A 24,041-nucleotide genomic window follows, 5' to 3' on the forward strand; every position below is an offset into this window, starting at 1 on the left:
AAAATTTTTATATGCATTCATAACTCGTATCATCAGTAATGCCTACGCACCTAGCTAGAAAGGATGGCATCACCTATAATCAAATAATAAACCAAATACATATACAAGAAACCATGTGTCAGTGACTTGAGGGTTTTTTTGACAGCTGTATTAATGATGCACAAGAACAAGCTGAAAAGGAGGCTCTTTGGCCCTCAAATTACTGCCTCAGAGATGCAAAAGATTTTAATACTTATGTTCTTTACAAACAAATTTGACAGCAAGCTAAGGCCCACTTTTAACACCAAAGTACATCAGAAGTCTTTTTCATGCTTTGCCAACTACATATTGTAAGTCAAAAAGGTACGTATGAGGTTGTGCATGCAATCACTACTTTTATAAAAGTCCTTTTAATAAGAGGTGTATTTTTAACAGCATAGTTATTTGCAGCAACTAAGAGATCAGCACCTATAAAAATCTTGGCATTTCTGCATTTATTTTTTGGGCAGGAAGTCTATTTCACCTTTGTTGGCAGTTAGCTCAGCTGTAATCCTGTAATTTTCGGGAGCCACTGGGGAATAGTTACTTGTTTAAACTTTTCAGAGAAGATGGCCGTTTCTAACACATGAAAACTTCTGCAGTGACAGATTTTTACAGGAAGGGTTCAGCTAAACTTATACGTCGGGGTAAATTTCCTTTGGCACCATATCAAGATCTTCATCACAGAAACTTTCCTTGATGGCCTGTTATGTCTGAGAATCAATAAACACCCAGTTAAATGCTGCCAATATTTAATTAGGTCCGCACTAAGTTTCCCTGCCTATTAGCAGGGCTTCCCATCAAACTTCAGGAAGGAAATTCTTCCCCGTAAACACGAAGCTCCAAATAGACCAAGAGCGATCTTCACCTGCTCAGGGTCTATGACTGAAGAACAATTTGAGGCTGGAAAAGTTGGCGGTACGTACACCATCGCCTTCTTCACCTCTGCTCTTATTCCTGTAGCAACGCTTCCTTGCGTGGCAGGTAAGGAGAGCATGCCAGCATTTCCAACAAAACACCCTTTCCGCTGAGGTGTTCTGCTGCAGACAGTACACGCTTTGGGAGAAACACCAGATCAAACACCGAGGACAGCTGGCTCCCGCTGCACCCGTGTGCCGCCGAGACCGCTCGCCCGCGGTGCGGGCTCCGGCGCGCTGCCTGCCCGCCGCCCTGACTCGGCCCTTCGCGGTGCACCCTGCGACCAGGGGCTGCCGAGCCACGCCGGCACCTGCCCTCCGCCAGCACCGCCCTGGCAGCCGCCACCCGAGCTGCTAACGCCGCCGCGGAGACAGGCGAGGATTCTGGATGGCGAGAAGGGTTTCGTCAACGGGTGTCACAACTTGGCTTCTCAAACCAGGCAGAGCTGCCGGAAAAGCCGGTTCTTAAACTACGGGAGACAGCTGGCCTGCCGGCCCCCAGGGACGGCGCACCAGCTCCCCGCGGCGGCTCTCCCCAGGCTGGGCTTCCCTTGACCCTCCCCTCGGCGCGGGCCGCCTGCACGGCGAGCGAAGGCGGCGGGCGGAGCCGCCGCCGCGCTGAGTGAAGGAGCCACGCCGGGGCAGGGCCGCCCCTCGCCCCACCGACAGGCCCCAGCGCCCGGCCGCGGGAGCCCACCCGGCGCCGCCGTCCAGCCCGGGAGACGACGCCGCCCCCAGCCGGGCCGCGGCGCGGGCCTGCGGGCCCGGCCCGCCCCGTCGAGGCGAGGGCCGGTCCCCGCGGCGGCCGAGGGGGAGGCGGCGGACAAGCCCACGGCCTCAGCGGCCGCCACCGGCCTACCCCGTCCCCTGCGCCGCAGGGCGGGCCGGGCCGGCGGCTCCGGCCCCGCCGCGGGGACCCCGGCCCCGAGCCCGGCCGGCACCAGGAAGCGGCACCTCCCCGCCACGCCACGGCAGGGCACGCCACCCTCGCCGCCGCCGCCGGGGCGGGTCTCGCTGCCTTACCCGCTGCAGAATCCGCCTGAACATGGTGGCGGAGCCCGGGGACCGCCGGGCAGCCGCGGCCAGGCCGAGGGGGAAGCCACGGGCGCCGCGCAGCGCCGCCCCCGCCCCGCAGGAGCCCGGCGCGGCCCGCTCGCCCCGTGACAGCCGCCGCGGCCGGGGAGGCGGGGCAGCCGCCGCACCGCACCGCACCGCCCCGCCCCGGGGAGGGACGCACCCGGCGGGGACGGACCCGGCGCCCGGCCGCGGGGAGCCGGGAGAAGGAAGCACGGGGAGGAGAGGCGGGCGGGAGCCCGGGCGGAGGCCGCCAGGCCGGCGGGGGCTGCTGCTCGGGACCGTGGCGGCGCGGGGTCTGCGCCCCGATCTCCCCCGCGGGGGCTTGCCCCGGGCTCCTCACGCCGCGCCGGGCCCACCGCCGCCGCTCCGGGCGCGCCCCCGGTTCTCGCCTGCCGTCTTTGCCGCCCGGGAGACGGACGTCCCGGCTCCTGAGGGCCGGCGCGGGGGCGGAGGAGGGCGGCGGTGCCTGCCCCCCGGCCCTCAGCGCCCGCGCAGCCCGCTGGCCGGGAGGAGGCCGGGCGGGATCCCCGGGCCCCGGCAGCGCGGCCCTTCTCCCTTCAGGGGATGCCCCAGGTGCTTGGCAGCCGCAGGGCCCCTCACTGCTGACATTTCTCTGGAATCGGGGCCCGGCCAGGGCAAGGAAGCAAACTGTAGTTTGAACTGGCTGCTGAGAGCTCGCTGTGTGAGGCAAAGCGCAAACGCAGCCCGGTCATATCTGTTGGTCGTGGCGACATCGGCAGCACTGAAGAGTGCACGTTCAAGGAGTGTTGCCAAAGCATACTTGGGTGGATAATTCACTGGAAATTCAATTCTGAATGCACGGTTACTTCTGTTCAAGCCCTGAATTGAAAAGGCAACCTTGTGGCACGACCCATTAGGGTTTTTTTAAATACCAGAAAAGGAACATTTTGCTCGCACAAGCACGCATGTATCTTCAAAAAAAAGTACAGCCTCAACACCAGTTCAGCCAATAAAGAATCTGTATCTGTAGGTGCTGAGGGAAAAGCCATGTGAGATGTGGCAGGATAGTTGCTGGAATGCCAGTAGCCTCTAGAATAAGTAATTCGGCACGCTAGCGTTCCCTGTTCTATTCTCAAACTGCAACTTTTACATACTAGATGCAAGACAAAGGCTTATGAGTAAATAATAAACCTGTTCAATGACCAATTGTACCAAGTAGAACAAATCCCATAGCAGAGCACCAGTTGTGCCGCAAAAGTTGAAGACATTTTTCCACGCGAAGGCTGACATTTGTAAGCAGTCTAAAATCCTCAGACTTAGCATGAGTTATGAGCACATGACCAGAAGGATTCAGTTGTGGCAGCTTAAGGCTTGAGGCACCGCAGCATTATGTGCTTGAACTCAGTTTGCTCCAGCTCCAGGCTCCAGTGTGTTTCATGCTAATGTCATTTAGTCCACAGCTAGGGTGGGTTAAGAGTGCACATGCAGTTGGTAATGGCTTCAGCTGATGAGCAGTGAAGTCTTTGGTCACATTCATTACTTTGTTTTCATTTATGTGTCTACAGTACAAAATGGCTTTGAAATTTGGCAGTTAGGTTTGTTTCTGAATTTGGTACATGGGATTAATAATGGGAATAATAGGGTTGGTTTTGTACAGCTGTACAGTTCTCCAAATATCTAGGCAGGCCATAGACATTTACTCTAAATCTAACCAAAATAACTGCAGATTTTAATATCTCACTCCCTTTACCAGATACTTAAAGAAGAGCAAGTGACAGCCCAGACATTGAACTGCTGGGGTGCTCAATTTGCCAACCCCAGTAACAAGCAACCCATCTTTGCAACACATTTTTTACTCTCCTGGGATAGCAATTCCAGAGTGCTCTGAGGAAGATGATAGCAATGTGAGGACACTAGTTAAAAGTCATACATCAGAGGAGGATTTTCTTAGACAAAGGAAATGTATGATCCTTTACTCGGTGTGGATGTTTGTCTGATCATATGCATCTGTCTCCCTGTCCCTTCATCATTCCTCAGTAACTTACAGATCCATTGGCCAATTTCAATCAGATACAACAGAGCCAGATAAGGCTCAAAGATAATGAGTTCTTACAAATTTAAACAGGCAGCCAGGGAGAGGAGAGAGACACTTGATTCCTGTCTGTAGAGGGAGGACTGCAGTGTGACTGCCTTTACTAAATACCAGCAAGTACACATAAATATTCACCCTTTGAGTGCAGCAATCTAGAAAAAAAAAAAGATTAAATCAGTCCCATTTCCAGTGGAAGTCCTTGATTTTAATTATTGTGTGTATGGTGATCCCTATGAATTCATATAATGTGCCGCCTTAATAATGAAATCTCAGGCTGTCAGCATATAGGTTATGTCCTCAAGCATGGGAATTGTAAATTTTTATTTCCTCCAACCTCATAAATTCTGTGAGGGGTTTGGTGACAGGAGGGTTAAAAGTTGCCTCTCTGTGAAGTCCATTGGTGGCAGAAAGTCTCAGACCGCAATCACAGCAAAGACTTTCCCAAATCCAGCTGGAAGCAGGCACTTCATCCTCTAAACAGAAGCCAAAGACTGAAAGTCTAAGCACAACTTCTTGCATACCTGCAGGAGGCAGCAGGTCTTTATTTCAGTAGAGAACTGAAATCAATCTTTTGACTGTACAAACAGCATTCAGGATGGCCCAGCATGCACCAACACCTCTCAGACCTTCCAACAGATACCTGCCTCTTTTTTTTTTTTTCTTTTTTTTTTTTTTAATGGCTGCGCATATAGCCAAATAAAAGCAATGATACCCGGACCATGGCTGACAGGAATCGGTGCCCATGCAATCTTCTGCTATGACTAAGGGCCACAAGGAAACAACATTACTTGGTACAACATGACAGGGAAGATAATGTGTGGTATGTCCACAGCACATATGGTCACTTAGACTTGTGGCCTATAAATCTGCAAAGATTCTGAGCTACTGTCCTACATGTTTTCAGTATCTATACAGGTGATTATTTTCAGTCATGCTAAGTTTCTGACCTCAAAATCTCTCAGTCACAAGCTCCTTGGGTTCATGACATGCTGCACTGGAAATGTATCCCATTTTTTTCAAGATATTGCTTTTAAATATCCTACTTATATGAGGCATCAGCCCCTGGTTGTTGGGTGGTTGGTTTTTTTCCCTAGCTCTTTAGCTGTATGTTTTTTACTGTCACTATATGCTACTCATATACTTTCAGCAAGAAGCTTTCAAATTTACCCACCTTTTTCCTAGACTTTCTCCTTTCAAGTGAAACTCTATGAAACTCAGTTGAACACAGTTTAAAAAACTGTAATAACTAGCAAGTAAAAATCATCATGGTAAAAATTCACATCACAAACCATGGAACAGACAAAAAGAAATAATAAGACTTAAAAAAATCCAAAAGTTGCCAACTATCTGTCTTCAAAGAATAAAACTTTCCATAAATTCCCCTTTATCTCCTCAGCCAAGCTCCTCCAACAAACCCATGTTTAAGGTATTAGAGAAAACTGGCTTCTACACACAATTTAGATATGAACACCTCCCCCAAACCCCAAGAAATGATACAATTTACCATATGGAAATTATTGATCAAAAGAAGTATTTTATCTTAAAATACTTCATACAAGCACAGCAAATTTGTTAACTCTTGGAAACTTTATAATATTCATACAACTACTGTGCATATTTCTGAAATGGCAGTCAAGGATTCAATATAGAAATTAAGATTATGGCTATGAATAGGGAGAAATAAGGGTTAAATGGTTGGGATGAGAGGTCAGTGAGACTCACAGTATATCAAGAAAAAATAATTTTAAAAGTGACACATAAATGTGAAAAGTCAAAAAGGTGGAAAAGATTGGAAAACACAGAAATCCCACATTTTGTTTCACTCTTTGTAGGCTTATGAAGACACAAAGTCATAATTGAAAGCTTTATGAAGTACAGATTTGGGCACAAATGCATTTTCAACTGAAGGCAGGGCTGCTTAGCAGCACAGATGGGCCACTGCCATATAGTGGGGGTACATGGACCTTGCCAGACAGTGCTAAGGCAGGCAGCTGCCAATCCCTCCCTGCCTGCCACCTGTATATGTAGGGCACATCTGCTCCACAATGGCCACAGGAGAACTAAGATATCCAATTAAGAACAGCTAAAAGGCTTCTCAGAGTTCTCAAAATATGAAAATCTGTATTTGTTACGGGTCTTACTGTTTATGTAGGAGTAATACTTCAAAACGGACAACAGTTAAGTATTAAAATGACAGCATTTATCTTCCCTTCAGAAGAGTTTGACAATTCAAACTGAACTCAGTATTTCATTATTTACCATTTGGCTCCCCCTCAGCTTTATTGGGGAAACAAATGTGTTTAGTCTGTAAAAATATTTTGGGTGGTTTTAAACTGGCATTAGCAAATCAAGATTACCCAGTGTCTTGGGCACTAGTCTAAGTCTTAGGAGACTGTGTATAATTTTGTACTTAGCCCAAAACTAGTCCTCTGAGTAAAACTCCCCACCTATAAAAAAGGAAATATTAATACCTCTCTAGTGTCAAAAGAAATTGGAATCTTGTGATGAAAAGCATTACAGAAGAGTCAAATATTGCTACTAATGTAAATTTATTGGTAAGCAATGAGGTGGTGATAACCAAATTATTTATGAGCAGTGAAAGGAATGAAGTCTAGTTTTCCATGAAGAACATACCCTACAGCTTCACCTTTACAGAAACTCCATCTTCTGTCCCTCCAAGGTCACTCAGGGCCCCTACCACACAGGAGACAGGATGTGCTGTGGTCAGTCCAGAGCTGCGCAGGAGCTTCTGTACATCAACTTGGCTCACTGATCTTTCCAGTAGCTTAAATGTGGATCTTTTACGCAGTCATCAATTTTTTCAGAAACCCAAGAAATGTAACTACCTTCGAGACATTATTCTGTGAAATGTCATAAGAGAGCTACAGAAAGCAGGATGCTGCTGCCTTTGCTTCGGTACAGTTGTTCCTCCTGCCATCTACTTCTGTGACACTTCAGTTTAGACTTAAATTGCCCCATGGGTTCAAAAGGTATGTGGTGGGGAGCAGAGGGGAATGATGTTGAAGGACAGAAGAGGTCACCTCTGCTTCCCTAAGGAGCTAGGCAAAACCTATAAGTGGTTTTAGTCTACGTTTGAACTAGTCAGCAATCATTCCTGACCCATTCCCTTCTCAGTACAGAGAAAAATAACAGCTCTTCAATTCTTCACTCAAGGCACTGAAATGGTTGGCCATAGTATCAGCACTTCACCCTGCATGTTAGGGTGAGTGTGTTTGCTCAGCTGCTTTAGAACCAGGCTGACTCTGTGATGACGTCTGCAACAAAGCGCTGACAACTGGAGGCCAGCTCTTGTGCTACAGGAAGCCTCTTTCAGTCAGTGCAATTACTTGCATGAGTAACGAGCATGTGTACTAATAAAGGTTGCATGGCTAGCATTAATACCACATCCAAGAACTCAAAGTTGTGATTTCTATCTAGCGTGACAGAACCTGAATGTTATAGGATTTAAACAGGTCCCCCCAGGTAACCCAAATTAAAGACAGAAATAATAGAATTATCTCTACTAACAACAAAAAATTGCTCCAGTGACACATTTATTCCCCACCTACCCCAAGACCGAATAACTGTGTGCGTATGCCATGTAGGTTTGCTGGAGTAGCTGGAGAGACAGGCACTGGAATTAGAGAAAGCCCAGCAGCAAGCAAGAGAACCCAAGTCATAAATATGTACAAGTTCATGTAAAAAATAAACCTGATATTAATGTAACCAAAATCTGAGATGGAGACCTGCTGCTGAGTCATGCAGAGCACTCTTTGCCAAATGCCTCAGCTAAAAAACTATTCTGCATAAAGTTGAAAGCCTGCCACAAAACAAACACTTTCAAATTCCACCCTAAAAAACTGTAGTGATAGCATGGCTGTTCTGATCCCATTACTCCAGAGACATTAGCTCTTGCTGGCAAGTTTCCTAGGCACTTTCCAGTAAAAGGCAAAGAAAATGGGTAAATAGGAATGAAAAAGGGGATTGGTGGAATTCCACTGCAGAGTAAAATTCAAATAATTTCAAGAACACATTTTTGGGGTCACTCATCTGCTCACTTTTTTATGTGCTAATATACATAAGTAGGTTCTCATTATACACAAACTTATTCATCTCCATCAGTCTATCTATGTTTGAGGCTATTTCAAAGATTTTTCAGCAAAATGGTTTAAAAGCCAAGTGTAATAAACAGGGGAGCCCTTAGTTATGCAGGTTGTAGGGGAAGCCAGTAGTACTGACTATTTAAATTAATCCTATTAGGACTCTCTTACTTATAGCAGAAACATAAGTTGGATTTTCAGTGTCATGTATGAAGATTTAGTGATAATAGAGCTATGGGCATTGTTTTGATCACCCTTCTGCATAACTGAAAAAAGCTGAAGGTCTGTGGGATTGGTTTTTTTTCAAACACAAATCTAACCAAATGTAATAACAAGCTTTTGTAAAAAAATAATTATGAAGGTCCATACAGCACTGATTCAAATACTGTCCTCTCTGAAAATTAATGTGCTGTTTGTTCATGGCTTTGTATATAAGCAGATGCAATAAATGTTGGCTTTGTTGGGAGTCACTGTGTACATGCGTTGCATCAGCGATTCAGTTAAATATTTTTAAATGGTCAGAATAGAGGCTGCTAAATAAAGAGAACAAATTTTAACTATAAAAGGAGGTTGGCAGGCTTTCTTAAGACAGTGAACATATACTCCTGTAGTTTTACAGTAATCACACAATGCTTAATGGCATCTGTTATTATAAACTTAGCCTCTCAAAATCTTCCAGACTTGTATTTTAATGTTAGAACTTTACTGAATCTAGGATCCAAAACGCTATTTTTAAGCCATACAGTATTACAGTGCTAAATACCTGGTCGGCCAGCCCTTAATTTTCTTGCAGTACTAGCCAAACCTGTCTATGTAGCAATTGTAGTAGTGATTTAGACATGAGGAAGAATCTTGGAGGATTAAAAATAAGGAGGATTAAAAACCTCTTTTGTTAAGCATTTTTTTTTAAGTTAATATGTTCACACTGAAAGAATAATGAGTGGGACCTTTCATTCATCATCATCCTTTCCTGATAATAGAGCAAGTAAGATTTTTAATTTCATAAAATACTAGATAAAGTTTGCAAACAAAAAAAATGCTGATCTATTAATGGAAAATAAAATATTTATACAAAAGCCTAGGGCATACAGACACTGGGAATCAATGCAGGAAAAAGTAACAAATGCATTTCCTGATGGATGATGAAATGCTACGTGGTTACATGGTTCTCACGAATCAACCCTTCAACAGCTGAGGCTTCCCTTTCATTAATGCCAGCTACATGCATTACTGGGTCAACTGACAATGCAATTTTAATCTAGATCAAATACACATGCACCACTGTGTTTCTGTATCTTCTGAACTAAGAGTGTGGAATATAGTGTTAAAGCAGTTTTATACTTTCTGTTGACTATAAATTGACTGCGCACACACAAAAAAAAAAACCAAACAAAAAAGAAACAAAAAAAACCCAAACCAAAACCAAAACCAAACCATCAAATCCATTATAAAGCTGATCAGAAGAACATTATTGTTTTAAAACAATGCTAACATTTTGTTAGGTAGGATAAGTTTGCATCAGACCTGCAATGTTACTATTTGTGCTGTAACTTTTCTGATCCGCCATTAAGTACTCTGAAGCCAGGATTACCAAGCCATGTAACCACAGCCTGGCCTGTATATCTGTCTTTTCTTAGATGGCTGTTAGCTGTAATGGTAAGAGCAATGCCAGTGATGCAGATGCTCAGAACATAAGTGGTCATTCCTTGTTTCCTACTTGGCATTACAATTAAACTGAAATAGCTCCTCCAAGACTGGATGTTATATATTGCAGAAGTCTACAGCATGGACCATCTCTGCCTCAGAAAGTTTTTGAACCAAATAAGCAAGGAAAAGCATCTTCTAAAGAAAAGATCTTTTTAAGAGTAAAGATTATAAAGCCAATTCAAGCCATCCAGCCTGCAAAATATCTTAGTGGTGGTTTAACTACTTCGCTAGAATATGTGTTTAGTGCACCAAAATGTCTTGATGAGTTTGCCAGGTGATTTGGATGAGCAAGAAATGGGAAATCAGGTGTACTCTTTGAAGTTGGCACATTTAATTCATATTAGACATTTCTGATCAAATCTAGAGATATCCCACATTGAATAATGAAGCCTTTTTAGGTAGACAATTGAATAATTATATTTGTATGAAAATCCTTCTTTCTTAAGCCTGTGTAGCATGATCACAGACCCTGACAGTGTAATCGCAAAAATATAAGGTTAAAAAAGTGATTTGTCTTTAGAAAGGAGGCGAGGGTTGTTTATGACTACATCATTTCTCAGGTGCCCAGCAACATGATGTCCACATCCAATTTGTACAGGAAATTCACTTCATAGCTTGGCCCAAGGCAGGAAAAAAAAAAAAGAGAGAGAGAGAGAGCAGGTATTCAGTGTTTCATTTCCAGACATTCAAAAAATCTCCCAGTAGGTGTCAGATATTAAAATCTGGACTCTTGCCTCCCTTGCAGACAGTGGGAGTTTTACTTCTGACCTCACTGAGGCACTAAAATCAATATTCCAGTCTACACTAAGGAGAGAGAAGAACCATTACACACAGTTCATGACTGGACAGGGCTTTTCTAGTCATCCTGACTTGATTCCCATTAAGGACTGGGGTCCCTGTTAGGTAGAAACACAGCCTGGGACTCTGCTGACATGGAAAGGCAGGTAACAGGTACATATACCTGTCAGAGAGGCGTGTGAGGCCACAGCATTAGACCTGGCTGAGTGTGGGAACCAGAGTGAATCCCCGAGCTGCACAATGCAAGGGTCCTGCTCTGATGTCTCACAAGGAGACCTGTGCCTGCCTGTAGACGTACATGGGATCTAGGAGGAAAAAAAATATGCATTGAGAGTTACAAACTTAGGCTTTAAATACTGGGATACTAGGTAAGGATCTATCTCAAATCTTACCGGGGACTTCCAAGGAAGGGCCCAGAAAGAGAAAGGGGTTTTGTGAAGTGGTGGGCAATTAGTTGTAGTAAGTAATTTACTGAAGTGATCTGAGAATCTCATGTTTATAAAGGATCTGTTGATGTTTAAGCATTATTTTTGTGAACATAACAAACAGCAAATATTAAAAGGTACTGTCAGATCTAAGCAGAAATTGATGCTTAATGAGGTTACTAACCTGAAATGTATTTTAAGAGTACTGAAGAGAATTTAAACTAAAATTGCAGTCAGGAATTCAAATTCCAGCTTGTTATTAAAGACATTGGTTTCCTGGTGTCTGCTGCTCTACTTACAAAGAACAAGTGCTGGCTCCTCTATCTCTGCATTGTGAAAACACCTACAGATTATTGTAACAGGTCTGTCCATTTTTAATTGCCTAGGGCCCGGTTATTTCCTACCAAGACAAAACTATATAAAGGCTAGAAATTTGTACAGTTGCTGTTTGGTGTTTCTCACTGACCTTTTAGTGCAGAGGATGGCTAGGATTTGTGGTTCTATGAGTTACACTCCTGCATCTGTAGGGTCACCACACAAAACCTGAACGCCACCCCCACCCACCGCCCCGCAACAATCTGTAGTGGCTGGGGAGGCCTCTGGGGCTTCTCTGCTTTGCTCCAGAGCTGTCCCACAGCAAGGCTCCCTCTTCACCTCTGCTCTCACCGAATCCTCCATTGAACCCACGAAATGCAGGTTTGCCAGGATCTTTAGCATACCCTTCTTCCCAAATGTGTTCCTGTCTTCTTTTTTGTGATACCACTGGGAACACCTGCTTCCTTCACAGCAGTTTATGTCTTTCTCTGAGAGCTGAGCTGAGGCAGGGGCAGATCCCAGGGGCTATACTCCCCGTGGCAGCATGCCTCCATCAAATGACCAAGTCCATCAAGTAACCCACCAGGGGAGCGAGACTGTCACAAAATAAATCCCATTTTCTTTCCATAAACCGAAAGGTATTTCTGAGACCTACAGCTGACAGCAATAGTTTTTGCCACAATGGCAGCCCAAGAAACAAAAAGCCACTCACCAATGCCAGGCAAAGATGCTGAAAGAAAATTGTTATTGTCTAGTGGAGCAAATGTGTTTCAGCAGTCGCTGCTAAAGCAGAGGATCTCTGGGCCATCTCACCCTTCCATCTCTACCAGCACAGCCCAAAGGGCAGATCACATGATGATTACTAGTGCCTTTTTGAAGCATGTTTTAGTATAGCATTTATCTGGAGATTTTATTGTTGTTGTTTATCCCCATTGTCCTTAGTAATTTGCATTTAATGAGTAGACTACATTTATTTTTATGGCTGACATTTCACAGCAGCAAATAAAAAATACGTAACAGCATCTGGGCAGCAGGCAAGTGCAAAATCCTAATCCTATACTGAACCAGTCTTGGAAGGCATGTTTTCTGTCCATTCCCCCTGAGAATGGAGCTTGAGCTGTCAGAAGGGCTTGCTGAGGAAAGAAAAAGTCATTAGCCACTGTGGATGAACTCAGTTTCTTTGAAGAGCCCTGTCTGCTGTGGACATCAGGAGACTGAGGATATTATGCCTTCTATTACAAAAAGCTGTGATGGTTGAACAGCACCCAACAAATCACTGAGATGTCACCAACCTCAGCTTAACAGACAGCATAGGCAAGACCACTTCATGTTCAGCATTCAGGCATCTCCTCGCAAACAGTTTTCCTCTCTCCACCCTGACCACTCAGCATGTCAGTGGTGTTTGACATCACCTTTGCCTCCAGCTACAAACATGATGAACCCTTGTAATGCATGTGGTTTTAGCATCATTACACAATCGTTACACAAGCAATCCCTAGGTCATTGGGTGCCTTTTTTCCCCTCTTCCCCCTGCCTCCTAAGTGTCTGCTCGCAGCAGAAGCTAGCTCCATTTTCCCACAGCTAAGGAAGGCTGTGGTGGGACAGCAGAGCACCTGCTGACCTGTTGTCATGTAGTCTCAGAACTGGAGGAGCATGTGGGGAAGGTCTCTGCACAGAGTGAACAAGAAGGGTTATTTAGGGGAAATAACAGAAAGCATTAGTAACAACAAGCATGCCACCATTGCTCACTGAGAGAACTGTCCTTACACGTCCTCCTCCGTGGAGGCCCTGTAGCTTGTTTTGCTTGTGGAAAAATTAACAAGTTGAGAGCTTGATCCAATTAAGCTCCAATTAAGTTGGATGTAATAACAGAATTTGGCCATATTATACTCTTATGATACACATGCATACACAGAAGGACTGATTTAAGGGGTATAGGGCATCTTAACTTTGGCATTCTCCACCAGCTGAAAACTTGACCATTCATGCTGGTAACAGTCTTTCAGTCTAGTATTTTTATGCAATTAGTACACAAGAACATCTATCAGTATATCTGTCTACATTTGAAACAACTACAGATACATTTTTTCCCATGTCATCCCATGAAAACTTTTTTATCTACTCACTTGCTCTGCCTTTGGCAATTCCTAGTAAAAAATGGAATTTCTTTCTCACCTCAGACACATTCACCCTCTTTCCAGGAAGCTGTCAAAAAACTTCAAATTTACTCTTATTACCTCTTTTTCCTTATTCCACTGTTGACACACAGTCCTATGCTCACAAACGAGGGTGAACTGCTTTATGTGCAGCTTGTCCAACACCACTACAGAGCTAAACCAAAATGGAGGGTGGGTTTCCTCCAGCCCACGAGTTGTTTTGCCCTACTCCCTGCTAGAATGCAGTTGCCTACCAAAAATGCTTCTTTTCTTTGAACTTTGGTGTAAAGTTGAGGCCAAATCTACCTGCAAAACAATGATTCCTAGAAAGATACGAAACCAAGAAAACTATCATTTTTCCAAATTATAGCCATACTAGGAAGACATGAGGAATAAGATGCAGGGGGTCGTATAATTAGCTAAAAATCTACTGATGTCTTTCTGTGCTTGCCACAGCACACAGGCTGTGAGTCACAACTCCTGAGGCTTCCAGTTAACAACTTAAAAGGAGAAATGATCAATATCATTTTTCTCAGTGAGTGATTAAGACTGCTTTTAACAATGCAGTCAAGCATGCTATGTACTAAAAGGGATGATTCATTAGTTACTTGGAAGAGGAGCATCATCCTTTCTCAGTTCAGAAGCCAGAGGGATTGGCCAGCGCTCCATGAGCATGGCTGATTAGCATGTAGAGAGGAGAGGAAATACTGGCTACTTTTGTCCCTGTCCGCACATCTGCAGTGCTCTTCTCATTAAAGCAAGAAAGAAATTGGGGAATTTTGTATTCAGCAGTGACATTGTTTTAATCATACTTTGCATAAGTCTGACACCAGAGCTGGCTGCTGGCAGCTCCTGGCAGCTCCCTCCTCTGCCCTGCAGTCACAGGTGCCTGCATCCAGCCCAAAGCATGATCTTCATGGTCCTGCCAAGAAGCCCAAATAGCAATTCCAGCTGCTCTGCACACCACTTTCTGATGTTGCCTTGGCACATACATGGGAAATTTTTTCATCCTGATTTTTGTGGTGATTGCCTCTTCTGAAATAAAAAAGTACAGTTATAGGTAGAACTGGCAAAGAAGACAATTAATGTGTTTTTTTCTTATTTGAACAATATTGATGCTTAAATGTAATTTACAACAACTGCTCCCAACTTTCCATCATCTGAAGTTTGCTAATAGTAATCTTCCTTTTAAGATGAGGTCATGCATCAATATGCAAGAATATGCTGCTCCCAAGCCTTTTTACGTTTGGGTAGTTCCACATTTTGAGGCATTCTTTGCAACACCCTGGTGGTGCAATATAGAAGTGTGATGACATAACCATCTGAAAGGTAACTGGGATTTCTTGCAGTCTTCTTCCTGTGAGGAGAAATGATGTTGCCAAAGCCTGCACGCAAAGTATTTCCAACAAGTGGAAATTGATGTTGCTGTCTTTCTATCACAATGCAAGTTTCATATATGGGCAAGTGCAGAGCAAGTTTTTTTCTGAAGAGACTGATCAAAACTGTCACATGCAAGACCTACATCTCTTCCCCCTTTCATTAGAGCCGAAATATCAGACACAAGTATAACTTACGTGCAATTAATTTTGCATGCTTCTAAATGCAGTTTCATGTAATCATTTGGACACGCTGTACTCAGAAAACTGGCAGCAATTCTGAGATTGATGCATGTGACAGACCTCTGACACCAGCTTAAAGATGTTCAGTATCTGCAATGCTAGTTTACGTACAATGCCTTTGCATCCAGACACAACCACCACACTATTCCTAAGCACATTTCTATCCTGGATTCTACCAATTTCATAGAAACTCAGCATGTCATCCTTGAGCTAAGCCTTTGCCTCAGTGTTTCTCTCTCCACTTTAGCTTAGTCTTTCTTTTGACCTAATCCTGGCTACCCCTTTTGCCTTTCACCTCTCTTCTCCTCTGTCACAAGTTGCCTCCTTGGCTGCCACAGAACCAGCTATTTAAGCAAAATGATTCATCTTCTTCTCCCTTACTCATGCCTCTCTTTTCTTGAAGACATCTGGGTGGGACGAAAAGAGATGCAGCCTCCACATACAGCCTCCACACAGCAGGACAACGCTGACCCATGTGAAGCAGTAGCAGCTCTAAAGGGTGTAGATCCTGTCAGTCCTTCCCTCCCCACACATACGAGAAGTATCCTGCCCTGAATGTGGCCTACCCTCAACTCTCCTGTGCTAGTTGGTATTTATTACCAGCCTTTCATTACCCGAATCCTTTCTTATTTCACTTATTTCACCCATTTGAGTGCAGAGTGTGCTTCCCATAAAGATGGAGTGGAAAAGAGTCTCTGCAGGTGCCTGTCTAGCTGAGTTCCTGACAGAAAGGCCACAGGGATTTTGGTTTATATTATTAATTATTTAAGGGTGCTTAAAGCCTTGGCTGTGTAAATTCCATACAATAAAATTCCAAACATACAACTTGAAGCAAATATTACTACTGAAGTAAGAACTGCTTTCAAGAAGAAATAAGATTTTTTTTGCAACTCAAAAAGATCATATTTTGGTCTAAAACAAGGATAATTTTTGTGGTTTTGAAGGTCAAAGAAATGTCTCTTGAAAGCCAAACAATTTAATTGAAACATGGGCCATTTAGGGTTCCTTTTCATTAAATAGTGGAATATATTGACCAAAAGAAGGATCTTCTGTGAAAATCTCATCTTCAGTCAAAGAGTTTAAAACTCCTGAATCTCCTGAACATACGCACAGCACACATTGGACACAAAGTGAAATCATAATCATCCTCATCATATCTAGGTATATAACCATTGAAGAGCAATTTATCCCATGTAAAATCAGAGCATTATCAAGCCCATATGCGAAGTGTTATGTAACTTACATCAGTTTTTCTTTTACCATCATGCTTCAGCTTTCAGCACAAGCTTCAAAGACAAATAAGACATTAGTCATTTAACTGGTGATATATAGTAGTCTTATTTGTCATCTGTGGCAGGGTTTTGCTTTTAAGCTTAAGTTAAAGCAATTAATTTGGGCCCTAAGTGACACAAGTGCATAAGCTTCATTGCAGCAGATCTCTGATAATGCTGAACACAGAGCAAGGTCAGACCTTGGGCCCGAAAAGTGAGCACAGTGCTGAATGACTGCTAACACTATTTTTTTTCTGTAACTCAACTTGTATGTTGCTATTCTGACACTTGGTTGGAAACGGCTACACCATTGCAGCTGAAATATTTCCTGCCTTCTCCCCTCAGATCCCCAGAAGACACAGCCAGAGGCATTTATTTAGCATTGAAAATATCTGAACAATTTATTCATATTTGAGAAAGTACAGAAGAACTGAAAATTATATAGTTTAATGGAAAGAGCTGGGCAGCCTTTTCCTGGGAGTTAATACCCATGTTCTTTATAACGGCCAAATGGCCATTTTTCTTTATCAGTAATTCAGTGAGATTGTTACTCTGCCAGTCTCTGAAAGGTCATCTATAACTGTTAATATATAACTCACCGATGTGTCATTTCTTCCCTAAAGTGTTATTTCAGGCGCTGCAGGGGAATTCCCTCCGATGCCTGTGCCAGGGCAAAGGTATGCTGGCAGCTGCAGTTTCACAAAGGGAGACCAGCGACAAGGCCAGCTTGGGAACGTCTGTCTCCCATCCCTGCCTTGCCTCCAGCTGCCTCTTCACACTCATGCTGTTCCGCAACTGTTGTTGGGGCTGTGCTGTAAATCAGGTCACTGAGCTGATCCAAGTTACAAATGATCTGTTTTTTAATTACAAGGTTGTTCTTGATACAAGTTGATTTTCTTACCAGAATGATGCCAGAAACTGCAGTGGTAGTGCTAGTGAGGAGGCCGGGCCCTGGGACAGAGAGGAGAGCAGTCGGGCTAGCGGGCACTGGTGGGGGTTCACAGAACTGCTGGCTCAGATGGGGTCTCTTCCAACTAATACGGGTCGAATGCAGTCAGGAGGGTGTTATCATAAACTGTTCACAAACAGAAAGTTCACACACAAAAGGATCACGCATTGGTTTAAAAAAGACTAAAACGAAACAGTAAAAATTGTTCCATACATGACTTCTGCAGAAAACGTAGCTACATACAAAGGTGTTAGAGAACGTGTATACATATACACACATGCACATGCATACACACACACAAATAATCCCTAAATTCAAAAGAAATGCAAAATATGTCTCACTTCAGAGTTTTTGCCAACCTTCAAAGCCTGCCTGCAGCTCTGATCCCCCCGATGGCCCGTTCATGAAAGCAACAACGAGGAAAGCCTATAGAGGGAGCAGGTCGCCTTCTTTTCCTGAGTGACAGGAGTTTTCAACCTCAAGCGGCTACTCCGAGAGAACGGAGGGACAAAGGTAGAGGATGAAAATGTCTTAAGGAGCAGTCCCAAGGGCCAGGGCCGTTGCCTTGCAAAAAGGGGGAGCAGCAGCAGCACCTGCCTCTCAGGGCATGGGCAAGAGGGCTGCACATCCACATCTTTTCCTCCTTTCCACTTCTTCATGGTCACACTGTGAGCCCTGCAAGGAGACAGGAATCTCTGCGGTCTCCCCCTTCTGCAGTTGCTGGGGTGTTCTGGCATTTCAGCCTCTTCTCTGCACGTCGCAGGACAGAGATGTGCTTGCTTGGAAATCGAGCAGAATTTCCATCTTCCAACACCTACAGCCAAAGTAATAGAGCACTGCCTAGAAGTGAAGGAAGAATGTAGTAAGGAAAGCCAGGCATTTCCTGTTGAACAGCAAGAGTAACTAGAAAATGCGTAACCGTATGTCACAGACAATGTAACAGAAGCAGCATTAAGCAGAATCAATACTAAATCTGCATTCAGAAGACAGAATATGCAGAAATATCAAAGAGTTAGTTATTGTCAGTAGAGGCTACGTGCCTGAATTGACCATTAGATTTATTCTAATTTACATGTGCATACACAAAAATGTCTAAAAATCTTTAAACCATGTATACCTGTACTGTAGGTCCAGAAATTCTATTTGTACAACTGTAAAGCCCAGAAGGCCCAGCTGAGTCAGCTGAGCATGACACAAAGCTGTGCCAAAAGCCTTTGCCTTACTATGTTTATTACAGTCCAACAAAACAGAACATAAGATTTCTTTTTATTTTTCCTTTTCCTTTTTCTTTTTGAAACCAATAGGGAGCTGTGACAAAAAAAATTTAACAGAAACCAGACCTTATCAAACAAACCCAGATTCAGCCTTTGAGATGAAAGACTAGCTACTCAAAAATACCTGTTTGGGAGCAATGACTTTTGTAAGACGCTTAACTGAGTAGTATATGTGTTCTCAACTCAGAAATAACAATTACAAATGAAAAAGTGGTGAGCAATATATTACAAATACCCATGCACTCTTTACTACGTTGTGCCTGTGAGTTCTCTTTGTAGAAAGACTGGCCACCAGAGTGTGTACCAGCTAACTTACATTTCTGAAAAAATCTAAGAACTGTCATAAAGCATATGATACTTATACATTAAAATTATACTAAGAGCTCTTCTCCCTACACAATAGCATTTTTCTCCTGGGGAGCGAAAGCAGATCTTAGGGCTGCAACATAAATGGTTAAGCGCAAGTCATGCAGCAGTAAAACAGAAAAGGAACACTCCATGCACTTCAATCCCAGGCACTGCAGCGTGAGGCATTAAAAAAAGATATGACTTTTCCTCAGCTAACCCATGTAATGCATTTCATCTTTCGATACAGGTTTGCCTTTTTTTTTATTTTTCTTGCATCATTAGAGAGAGGTCATTTGAGGAATAAATTCTGCATAGTGATATGATTCAGCAACTTTCTGGAAAACAAAAATGCAGCCCTTTTTTTTGCTGCACTAATGAAATACAACTAGCAATAATGTTCTTCGAATCGAGCCTAACTGAAAGCAGGCAATGTACCATGTAAGCTGAAGCTCAGTGGTCTTGGATCACTATGCCATTTTTCATGGTTTTTTATATGATTGAATATGAGCTGAACATACCCTGCTGCTGAAACCAGGCCAATGACAACAAATACATTATTGTACAAGCTGTTGCATTACCAAGAATGGCTCAGCAAATACATTTTCCTTTTTATCCAAATTCTAGGTAGTTTTTGTCCATACCAGCATGTAAGACCATAATTTCTGAGTATCTCCCAAAGGCATATCCACAGAAACCTCATCCTGCAGTTCCATGAGGGCAAAGCCCTCTGTCATGGGCTTGCCATGTCATAACTTTTTTCGTGCAAGGGTACTGAATGGTACTCATTAACATCACTGCAGAAACAATAAATGATTTTGCATATTCGGTATTGTCTACCCAGGAGTGCTCCCACGCTGTGAAATGAGTTCCGGATCAAAAAGCATTTGCCTTAAGAGGAACAAAATCCCCTGCAGTGACACACAGGGTAGTCAAGAGAATTTAGGAAGCCATAGTGTCCTAGTGCTTCACGGGCATGTTTCCCATCAAAAATATCCTAATAGAGAAATCCTTGTCTATTTAGCCTGATAGAGGAGTCCTGTCTCCAGGCAGGCACGATGCGGTAGCACTGGCAAGTGATGAGCACCTGAGCCGGGATGTGCTGCATATCCTGGCTTAGGGCACATACTGCTTTTTTCTCCAAGCAACATGTAGGAGTGACAGGCAGCATGTGTCCACCGTACCACTGTGACCCTTCCCGCTCCAGCAGCAGGAGAGCTGCCATTGCAATTCTGCAGCCGGCAGCAATGGCAGCCTTGTGAGGAGCAGATCCCGCCTTCCCTGTGAACCAACCTGAAGATGAAAAGTGCTGCCTAAGCGCCCACACTTACTGGCAGAGCTGCATGGGGACATTTGCAGGCAGCGCCTGTGGGCATGGCTAACCACTAACCAGTGTGGAGCCTTTACTCTTAGAAGCATCAAGCAATATTCCCCAAACATATTGCCATTTGCAAAAGAGAAAGTCATTCTGACAACAAAGTCTTCCAGTGACTAAGTGGCCAGTGTGTTGCTGGCATTAAATAGCTGGCAGAATTTCTATCATAAACATTGCTATCAGACTATTGTATCTCAGCTGTAAAATCTTGCTCCAGGCTGATATTTGGCAAACAAGACCCAGCAAGATAATACTTTTTTAAACACATTATCCTATTTGAGTAATCTACAGACAGGTAAATTAAGTCTGCAAGTGTGGCCCCCAGTGACACCTCTGCCAATTCTTCTCTACTGATTCTATGGCCCATCAGGGGAAGCGAGCACCTGGCCATCCCAAAAGCGCCTGCTCTGGGGCTTTCCTTTTACCTCCAGATGCCCTGAACAGTTCAGATAAAAATGCTGGGGAGGCACAGGGCAGTGCAGACAAGCTGCAGTCGGTGAGGAAACCCAGAGAAGAGTTTTCCCACGAGAAAAGCCCATCTGAGAACACACACATAGCAAGATACTGATTACCTTTGTACACAGGCAAAGAAGAGCAGCTGCTGGGAACTCCCAGAGTCCTACCTAGCCATATGCATGCCTCCTTCCAGATCCAGAGTAGCCAGCTTTTCCATGTAAGTGAAAGAAAAATTGCACCTATTTCTATCTCAGAGGAAATGTCTGCTTGTTGCTTCAAAATTAAAACAGCTTCTTGGTCATAATGCCATAACACTGCATTGGCTACACAGTTGTCTTGTGTTTCAAAAGGTTTCCTGTGGACTCTGCCACATCTGACAAATGCTTTGGTGGAAAACTTGTCAACCACTGGCCCTTCTGAAGGGAGATTTCCCGATGTGCACAGACTATCCACAGGACAAATAAGCGGTTAAATGCAACAGGGATGGAAAGCTCTGCACTAAACAGTAGCAACTCTTCATGTATCCACATTGAAATACTCAGGATTTATAGTCAGAAATACTCTCTTCATTGATTTTGTTATTAAAAATATGTTACGGCTAAGGTTTTTTTTAAATACTGAATCCCATTTCCAAATGCCCTAAGGGAACAACAGCCGCAACAATAAAATTAGGAACCCATTACTGAAGATAAAATTAGAATAACTAAGCTCAACACTATACAGGGAAAGTGAATTGTTAAAATGTATGAGGTGAAATGTTTTCTAACTATTCCAATGTTAAACTTCATTTTGTCCTTGGAATGAGCAAGGGCAGAAATTTCTGACAAGCTACCGCAGTATTAAACACAACTGTGTTTGGTGCAAGTTACGTGCTAAATCAGTAGATTTTCTCAGTGTAGTTAAGGCCAAAGAAGCTTAATAAGATATTTTAAATTTATTTTTAATTAACAAGACTTTATTTTAAATGCTTTTAACCCTCCCTTCCTTCAAGACTGGGATTCAGGGAAGTACTGAGAAAACAGATGGTTTACTTTTCAGCCCTGCTTACACAGGAAACCTGGAGGGATATCTCAAGTGAAGGAGATTCTGCAGCAAGCCTGGAGAAGCCACTGTTATTGCACCTACCACCTCCGTGGCACAAGCAGCAGAAGGTGACAGGTATCCACCTATCTGTACTAGAGCAACCACTCGGATACTTCATAGTGAAATTTCCTAAGGTAGGTAGGACTAACGTTCCAGAGCATACATACTACCGTGCTCTGGGTGAGTTAGGCTTCCTTTATTACTCCTGAACAAGTATCTTAATGAGATGGATATTCTCACGCTGCCTGCACACAGTGCACACACAGGTTGCATAGGCTGGAGAATGACAGTTCTTTCCCGCAATCACGCCGAAAATTGCATTCCCTTGGTTTTTTTCAGGAGTGAAAAAAGAAACTGTGCCTTTCCAAAACCATAACTGTCTCATAATATCCAAAATGGGATAAGAGTGGCAGGGGGCTGTTGTGGTCTGCTTTTTCTTCTCACGTTAGGTAACTTCCCCCTTCCTACTCCTCATCCAGACACAAACATGTGGCTGTCATAAACTCTTTAAGGGAATATTGTCAAATACATTCACCAAACATTCTGACATTAACGAAAAAGAATCACTTAAATTAAAAAAATACAGTAATGAAAATACTCTGTTTTGAGCATTGCTTCACATTAGTGAACAGCTCGTTTGCTATTCCTGGGTATTAGAGTTGAGCTCAGTGCTTTTGCAATAGATATTTTTAAATAAAGGTTAAAGAACATGTTTGTCTTACGTTAGGTACTCAAAATGTCTGTGCACACAAACAAGCCCCCTCTTCTTATGGTAGTCTCTGTAAGTCTTGAAATAAGCAGACAGACCAAATACACATGGGTTTCACAAACTGTTCTCCAGCCAAAATCTACACATATTAGCTGACTCCTTATCTCCACTTCAATCAAATGAGCTGATTGTTAAAGTTTTACAAAGCAACCCAGCAGCAAGGTGAAAGATGAAGAGATTATTGAATAATAGATAAGAATATTTTTAGTTAGCTCAGATGTATTCATGCATCTGAGAAATCACCAGGAAAAAGTTCTCAGAAAGGCACTGGATGAATTTCAGCAAAAGCAACCCCACTGTCAGCACCCCACGAGGCCCAGGGGCTCCCTGAGGTCAGGGTGCTGGGGGCTCCCCATGAAAGGTGGCAGGGCAGAGCCCATAACAGGGCTGCTGGGGGCCACTGGGGAATCCGAGGCAGCCCCAGTCCTGGGCATTGGGCACCTCCCTGGCATTGGGGACATGGACCCATGGGTAGGACCAGCTCAGGGGGACCATGGCCGGGCAGGGCTGTGGGCAGGGCAGCATCACTGTGGCAGGGACCAACAGCCACAGGGGGGCTGGAATGGGCTCCTGGGCTGTAGGCAGGGTGGGGGCAGCCCCAGGGGCCTGGGCAGGAGCAGTCAGGGTTGGGGTGCCCTCAGGGCCCTGACACTGTCATGCAGAGATGCAAAACTACTAAGGAAAAGTTCCCAGTCTTTCTGCTCCTGGAATTGATGAAGATAACATTTTTACTTCCTTTTCACTCATAGGTTTACAAGCCTAGCAATCCTGCCCTCAAATTTGCAGCAGCTGGAACTGTAAACCCCTTCCCAAGGTCATTCTTTCCCGTCACGTTTCCCACACTGTTGGTAAAAGCAGGGACAACAAAGAATTTGTAATGCTCTGGAAAGGACCTTTCCGAAGTGCAAAAGAAGGAAACTACCAAATTGTCTGATTCCAGCATTGTTCTGCTTTTTACCCGGCATCCTTTAATTGAGCGAGAATCATTGCTCCTTTATTACGGTCTGAAGAGACACAGGTTTTTAAAAGATCTTTTCACTGCCTGAGCCAGCCCTCTCCTTACTGTCTTTCCCTTTTAATGAAGATCACAGGGCGGTTGACATCTTTGATCTCACCACAGATTCTGAGAGCCTCTGAAGAAGTGAAGGTATAATAACATCATTCACTTAAGAGATAGAGAGATACTGACTGAAACTGCATCTACTGAAATAAAGTACTAGTGAATAATGAAGAGTTGCTTGGATATTCAGAACTTCATTCATCAAAAAACTTTTCTGAAAGGAACTGGTTCATGTGTCCCTGGAAACGCTAAAACAAGAAGTGCCATGCTAAAT

The 24,041-nt window shown here is 43.8% G+C and overlaps 1 protein-coding gene across 5 annotated transcripts in view; it reads right to left on the bottom strand.

Annotated features, from left to right (window-relative positions):
* The window catches only part of EEA1 (early endosome antigen 1), a 77,571-nt gene extending 75,449 nt beyond the window's left edge, over positions 1 to 2,122 (bottom strand). For all 5 annotated transcript variants that reach the window (XM_055711053.1, XM_055711052.1, XM_055711051.1 and 2 more), the window contains exon 1: positions 1,959 to 2,122. In XM_055711053.1, coding sequence (XP_055567028.1) covers positions 1,959 to 1,982 — 24 coding nt within the window. In that variant the 5' untranslated portion in view covers positions 1,983 to 2,122. The remainder of the gene's footprint in view (positions 1 to 1,958) is intronic.
* Between the last annotated feature and the right edge of the window lie 21,919 nt (positions 2,123 to 24,041).

This window comes from Falco cherrug, chromosome 5 (genome assembly GCF_023634085.1).
Source record: "Falco cherrug isolate bFalChe1 chromosome 5, bFalChe1.pri, whole genome shotgun sequence".
In the NCBI taxonomy this organism is placed as follows: domain Eukaryota; kingdom Metazoa; phylum Chordata; class Aves; order Falconiformes; family Falconidae; genus Falco; species Falco cherrug.